Genomic DNA, 7241 nt, shown 5'->3' with positions numbered 1-7241 from the left:
TTGAGATCCTTAAAGTTATCTTATATATAAAGAACTGTGCTTTGGTTTAGTCCTTAGTCTCAAGGACAACCATTAGGACTATTCTGGGCATAGGGATTTATGTATAGAGATAGTTAACGTCAATAGAGGATCTACCCCTTCCAGTATAGGAAGAGAATATCCTATGTTATTCTTTCTATGCAAGTTCTGGAATCTCTGGCCAGAGTGTATGAAATTAGAAAGGAGTTTCTAATTTGCATTAATATGAACTTCGCATTAAGAACAAGAAATCATATGATTAAATTTGATAGGCTTGACACGAGATCCATGCCTTGTATTTAATCGGGATATTGTAAGGGTAGAAGGAATTAATTGTACGGTAACTAGTCACTGACAGGTTCTTGTTATTCTAAGCAGAGAATTCATATTATCCGGATAGTCGCGATATGTTGAGAAGCATCACTCACGATGTAGAATAAATATAATTAATCAGTTAATTATATTTAGTGAATTTTAGAATTCATATAAATAATTAATAAAAGGTTTATTATTATTTATTTCTACTACCGGCATAATATTGAACCTACAGGGTCACACCATAAAAAGATTAATTTATTGATGAAGGGATTTTTTGAGAGAGCGGGTTATTTTCTAAGGAGTTTAGAAAATAATAATAATTAAAATAGTTTTAATTATTATTTAAACATTTTATAAGATAAAGTGTGGGATTTATATATATTAATATATATTGATATAATAATTGTGTAAAACCTAGGAGGGCCCTATATAAAGAAAGAGATGAGAAGGCTTTAGACAACTGGGGTTTTGTGAAAACCTAGTAGCCTCCCTCACCTTCTTCATCTCTCTCTCTCTCTCAAAAGTAGAAGGGCTCCATCTTTATAAAAGCTTCATCGAAGGATTAATCTTGGTGGATACCGGTAGAGTGCTTCACGCATTGAGAAGCAACTGCTAGGACCTCTCTTTGTCTTCCTTGGATCGCTTTTAAAGGTTAGAATTCAATTCTAAAACTATTTCATAAATCGTATGTGTAATTTATGTGTCTTTCTATATGCGCTATTCATGATTTACGGATTGATAATTGTTATATCATGCTTCCGCTCTTCCGTAAATTCCTTCACTTGCTGCCTCATTATTGGCTAGTTTGAAGTTGGAAACAACTTGTAGTTTCATTCCAGACTCGTTTGAAGTTGAAAACAACTTGTAGCTTCATTTTCGGTTGTTTAAAATTAAAATCAACTTGTAGTTTCATTCTTGACTCGTTTGAGACCGGAAACAACTTGTTGCTTCATTATTGGCTAGATTGAAGTTGGAAACAACTTGTAGCTTCATTCCAGACTCGCTTGAAGTTGAAAACAACTTGTAGATTCATTTTCGGTTGTTTAAAATGAGAATCAACTTTTAGTTTCATTCTTGACTCGTTTGAGCCCGGAAACAACTTGTTGCTTCATTATTGGCTAGATTGAAGTTGGAAACAACTTGTAGCTTCATTCCAGACTCGTTTGAAGTTGAAAACAACTTGTAGCTTCATTTTCGGTTGTTTAAAATTAGAATCAACTTGTAGTTTCACTCTTGACTCGTCTAAGCATGTAAACAACTTGTTGCTTCATTATTGGCTAGATTGAAGTTGGAAACAACTTGTAGCTTCATTCCAGACTCATTTGAAGTTGAAAACAACTTGTAGCTTCATTTTCGGTTGTTTAAATTAAAATAAACTTGTAGTTTCATTCTTGACTCGTTTGAGCCCGGAAACAACTTGTTGCTTCATTATTGGCTAGATTGAAGTTGGAAACAACTTGTAGCTTCATTCCAGACTCGTTTGAAGTTGAAAACAACTCGTAGCTTCATTTTCGGTTGTTAGAAATTAGAATGAACTTGTAGTTTCATTCTTGACTCGTTTGAGCCCGGAAACGACTTGCTGCCTCATTATTGGCTAGTTTGAAGTTGGAAACAACTTGTAGTTTCATTCCAGACTCGTTTGAAGTTGAAAACAACTTGTAGCTTCATTTTCGGTTGTTTAAAATTAAAATCAACTTGTAGTTTCATTATTGACTCGTTTGAGACCGAAAACAACTTGTTGCTTCATTATTGGCTAGATTGAAGTTGGAAACAACTTGTAGCTTCATTCCAGACTCACTTGAAGTTGAAAACAACTTGTAGCTTCATTTTCTGTTGTTTAAAATGAGAATCAACATTTAGTTTCATTCTTGACTCGTTTGAGCCCGGAAACAACTTGTTGCTTCATTATTGGCTCGATTGAAGTTGGAAACAACTTGTAGCTTCATTCCAGACCCGTTTGACACTACTAGAAAAAGTGGATTTAACATCACTCATTTAACATCGGTTGCAAAAGCCACCGATGTTAAATACTTTTATTACATCATAAATATTAAAAACGATGTTAAACAGAATTAACGACATCGGTTACCAAAATGACCGTTGTCTAAACTAAATTTTAAAAACAAAAAAAACACGCGCTGCTAATATCTCTACTTCTTTTAACAAAACATCTCCCCCGCCTTTAACATATTTTCATTCCCCCCCAATTTTAACACTGTCTCCTCCCTCTCGACACTCCCTCTCCTCTCTCTCGACACTCCCTCTGTCTCACTCTCGACATTCACTCTCTCTCACCATCTACAATCTCTTTGCTACCATATCCCCAAATATACCTCTAATCTTAGAACCCTAACTTATCTCACCCAATTCTCAACCACCCAAACCCGATTCCAAATTACCCGAACCCTAGGTCAATTTTTTTTGCTCGATTCGTACTTTGTATGCGTGTTGCTGCTGCAGTGGAAGCATAAATCAGTCGGTTCTCTCCCAGATTAGTAAGATTTAACCTAGTGTTAGTTGATTCGTACTTTATATGCTTGTTTTGTCTTTCAAATTTTAATAGCTCTGTGCTATTTTAACAGATTGAATCAAGGAGCTTTGTGTTCTTGCGGATTTATTGTAAGTGAGTAGTTTTATATAAATGCATGTTAGTGTTTGTGTTCCTATAGCTCTGTGTTCTTGCCAATGTTAGGTATTGTCTGCTTTAACATGTAGTTTACATTTTAATTTTTGAAAAATGTTGGTGTTTGACGGATTCTTGTAAGTGGGTCAGTATAAATATGATATGTATGATGTTAGTTTTGCAGTTTGGGTGTTAGAAAAATGAACTAGTTGTATGATAATGGCTAATGCTTGATTTATCTTTGTTTTAGAAAGTGTTTTTGCTCTGTGTTTGATGGGTTGTTGTAAGTGGGTCTAAATAAATATGATAAGTAATGATTCAGTTGTATTAATTAGGAAATTTGTAATAAATCTGTTTCTAATATGTTATATGACAATCAGGTAGGTTGATTTACGAAATATGGACAAGTCTTGGATTTCAAAAGATAGGGATTCTTTAGAATATGAAGTGGGGGTTGAATCTTTCTTGATATTTGCTGAAGAAAATGCTAAGAATCGTAATAAAATCCCTTGCCCCTGTGCACGTTGTGGGAATTTTAAGAAGCATTCTGTTAAAATAATTAGAGGTCATTTATATGAAAAAGGATTTAGTTTGGGGTATGTTGATTGGATATGGCACGGAGAAAAGTGTCCAACTAGCGAGTCAGCACCAAAGTCTTCTTTTGGTAGTAATTCAGTCGAAATTCCTACATCCGAAAATGTTGACATATGTGAAGCAGCGTATGAGAGGAGTGAATATATTGATGATTCGGGTGAGTTTAGTAGGTTTGTCGCTGATGCAGAACAACCGTTATACGAGGGTAGCGACAACAGCAAATTAGAGTCGATGTTGAAATTACATAATTGGAAATCTAGGTTTGGCATAAGCGATAGTGCCTTCACCGATCTTCTTTCTTCTGTAGGGTCTTTACTGCCTAAAGACCATGTGTTACCCGAGAATGCGTATGAAGCAAAAAAAACCCTAACTGATTTAGGACTTGAGTATATTAAGTTTCACGCGTGTCCAAATGATTGTATACTGTACAGGGGTTTAAATATTGATGCGTCAGAGTGCCCCAAGTGCCATCTGTCTCGTTGGAAGGTTGGAAAGGACGGTAAACCTAGGATTAATGTTCCAGCCAATGTAATGTGGTATTTTCCGATAATTCCTCGATTTAAACGGATGTTTAAATCTCCTGCCACAGCTGAACTTATGAGTTGGCATTCGAACAAGCGAATTCAAGATGGCCAAATGCGTCATCCAGCCGACTCTCCTTCTTGGAGGAATATTGACTATAGGTGGCCTGAATTTGGTAGTGAGTCGAGAAACATTCGCTTAGCATTAGCTGCTGATGGAATAAACCCGCACAACAATGGCCTTACCAATAGGTACACTTGCTGGCCAGTAGTTTTGGTAACTTATAACCTTCCTCCATGGTTATGCATGAAGAGGAAGTTTATGATGCTAACTATACTAGTTTCAGGTCCACATGAACCGGGTAATAACATTGACGTGTATTTGCAATTAATGATTGACGATCTGAAAAAGCTTTGGGAAGAAGGTGAACGGAATGTATACGATGCGTATACAAAGTCTTATTTCACATTAAGAGCTGTTTTAATGTGGACCATAAACGACTTTCCAGCGTATGGGAATTTATCGGGCTGTGTGAATAAAGGTTATATGGCGTGTCCAATTTGTGGAGATGACACAGTAGCTAAACATTTAAAATATAGCAGAAAACTGTGTTACCAAGGACATCGAAGATATTTGGCACCGCATCATCCCTATAGGAGGAGTAAGGCAGCTTTTAATGGAGAACAAGACTTTGGATGCGCACGTCAACCCCAATCTGGTGAAGAAGTGCTAAGGCTGCAGGAGCAGATTGAATTTACATTTGGGAAGGAGGTGAAAAAAGCAAAAAAAGTGGATTGTCCATGGAAGAAGAAGTCAATTTTCTTCGAGTTGGAGTATTGGAAATTTCATCACGTACGTCATTGTCTCGATGTTATGCACATTGAAAAAAATGTGTGTGATAATTTAATCGGGACATTGTTGAATCTTCCATTCAAGAGTAAAGATAGCGTGGACTCTCGTCGTGATATGATTGAAATGGGTGTGAGGCCTGACCTGGCTCCAGAAGTAGGAGAAAAGCGAACCTACCTCCCCCCTGCCCCTTATACTTTGTCAAGAGCAGAAAAAAGAACGATGTTAGGGTCATTATCGCATATGAAACTTCCTTATGGCCATTCATCGAACATAAAAAATTGTGTTGCCATGTCTGATTTAAAGATTTATGGGTTGAAATCCCATGATTGTCACACCCTTCTCCAGCAGCTTCTCCCGATTTCAATTCGTTCGATTCTTCCAAAAAATGTTCGGGTCAGCATAATCAGACTTTGTTTCTTCTTCAACAGTTTATGTAATAAAGTTGTTGATATATCCAAACTCGATAAGCTACAGTCAGATTTGGTGTTGACTTTGTGTGAGTTAGAAAAAATCTTCCCGCCTTCGTTTTTTGATGTAATGATACACTTAACGGTCCACTTGGTTAGAGAATTACGCTTATGTGGACCTGTATTCTATAGATGGATGTTCCCGTTTGAAAGGTTCAACAAAGTGTTAAAGAGTTATGTTCGGAACCGTTACTATCCAGAGGGGTGTATAGCAGAAAGCTACCTAGGAGAAGAGTCGGTTGAGTTTTGCTCAGAATTTGTTAGGCAAAGCTTCATGACTGCTGGTCTTCCAAAGGATAAGGGCAAACTTTCTGGGCCATTATCGGGTGTAATGGTAAAGTCTGTGGATGAGAAAGAAAGAGACGAGGCACATTTACATGTCCTGCAGAACAACTCTGAAGTGTATCCTTATATCATGTAAGCTTATCTTTTTTCTGTTGTCAATTCAAGTCTTGATAAACAATTTTTTCGATTACATAACATATGCATTATCTCAGGAAGCATAAGGAGTTACTAGAACAGCAATACCAAGGCAAAAAAAAGAGTGTTCAATGGCTAATTGGAGAGCACAACCGTTTATTTGCTAATTGGTTTCAGAAAAGGGTTAGTTTCCCTTTTACTTATTTTGCTGCATCGTTAGATATACGTGTCTAGTTATTGATTGGTCAAGCTGCAATAGCAACATACATGTTGTAAGTAATTCTTTTAAAATGCTTTTTACAAGTATAGTAAATTTTTGAATATTGCCAGCATAATATGTACTTACAAAAAAAATCTTATTTTTTCGTAGGTACTTGCATACTCTGATTCAGGAGAGAAATTTGGGGGATTCCTTTAGTTTTATTGACCCGTCGGCCTCGTTTAATTTGAATCAGGATTTTGAAGGCTTAATTGTTGGCAGGCTGAAAGAGAGCCCGGGTCGCATTTTCTTCATGCCACATAATCAAAAGTAAGTGTTTTCAAATAAAAATTATTTAAAAACTATGATTATTCTGATTCTCGCTTAATTGTAACTTTTTTAAATATATTGATCAGTGTTCATTGGATTTTGGTTGCAATCTGGGAAAGTGACATATACCTTCTTAATCCACTGCCGCAACGGCCACATTATCCAGCATTGGAAAAAGCTTTACTAAGGTATTAATATAATAAATAAACTCAAATTACTGGATTCTCGGGTTTAAAAATTTATTAATTTTCTTGCAGCGCTGTTAAATCATTCAATGCTCAAACAGGAAGGGGAAATCTTATTCCCAAAATACATAATCTTGCTGTAAGTACTACTTTCTTGGCTTTGGTGATAATGCTTATCGCCCTGTTTTAATCTTATTTAGCTGATCGATAACAATAATATTGAAAATAGGGATCACCTAAACAACCGGGTTCTACGGAATGTGGTTACGTTGTGATGCGTTATATGCGAGATATAATTCATGATGAGGACATGTACTCTTTTACTACCAAGGTAATAACATTCTGTGAACTTATTCATATATACCAACTGATGAGGACATCCATTTTCTGATTTGGACTTGTATATTTGTAGTGGTCATCGAAGAATCGGACAAGTTACATGATGGACGTACTTGATGAGGTGCGTCTGGAGACTCTCACCCACATTGAAAGTTTCATGTGATCGCGGCCGCAAGTAATCAAGTCATGGATGTGTCTTTTTTGGTTGTTGCTGTGTTTCCAAACAGTTGGTAGATATATTATGAGAATTGCTAGCTCTTTTGTTCATTACTTTTGTTTCATGAGTTTGGTGATCATGCCAAAATAGTTGGTTTGAAATTATGTCAAAACATATGGATTACGAATTTGGTATCTATGAATCTTGTTTTTATTAT

General features: G+C 36.2%; 1 protein-coding gene across 1 annotated transcript; it reads left to right on the top strand.

Annotated features, from left to right (window-relative positions):
- Positions 1 to 3358: 3358 nt before the first annotated feature.
- On the top strand, positions 3359 to 7030 carry LOC135152803 (uncharacterized). Its single transcript, XM_064093912.1, has 6 exons — positions 3359 to 5811; positions 6185 to 6343; positions 6430 to 6531; positions 6601 to 6667; positions 6758 to 6859; positions 6941 to 7030. Exons 1-6 carry the CDS (start codon positions 3359 to 3361, stop codon positions 7028 to 7030), a joined length of 2973 nt encoding a protein of 990 aa, XP_063949982.1.
- Positions 7031 to 7241: the final 211 nt, after the last annotated feature.

The sequence above is a fragment of the Daucus carota genome, chromosome 5 (genome assembly GCF_001625215.2).
Source record: "Daucus carota subsp. sativus chromosome 5, DH1 v3.0, whole genome shotgun sequence".
NCBI lineage: Eukaryota > Viridiplantae > Streptophyta > Magnoliopsida > Apiales > Apiaceae > Daucus > Daucus carota.
The sequence above is the reverse complement of the archived record's forward strand: the minus strand, read 5'-3'. Positions and strand labels throughout refer to the sequence as shown.

Coding starts and splice junctions, on each gene's coding strand:
- LOC135152803 (XM_064093912.1), top strand. CDS start 3,359: ATGGACAAGTCTTGGATTTCAAAAGATAGGGATTCTTTAGAATATGAA. Junction 6,344..6,429: donor TTCATGCCACATAATCAAAA/GTAAGTGTTTTC, acceptor TATATTGATCAG/TGTTCATTGGATTTTGGTTG. Junction 6,668..6,757: donor CCAAAATACATAATCTTGCT/GTAAGTACTACT, acceptor TATTGAAAATAG/GGATCACCTAAACAACCGGG.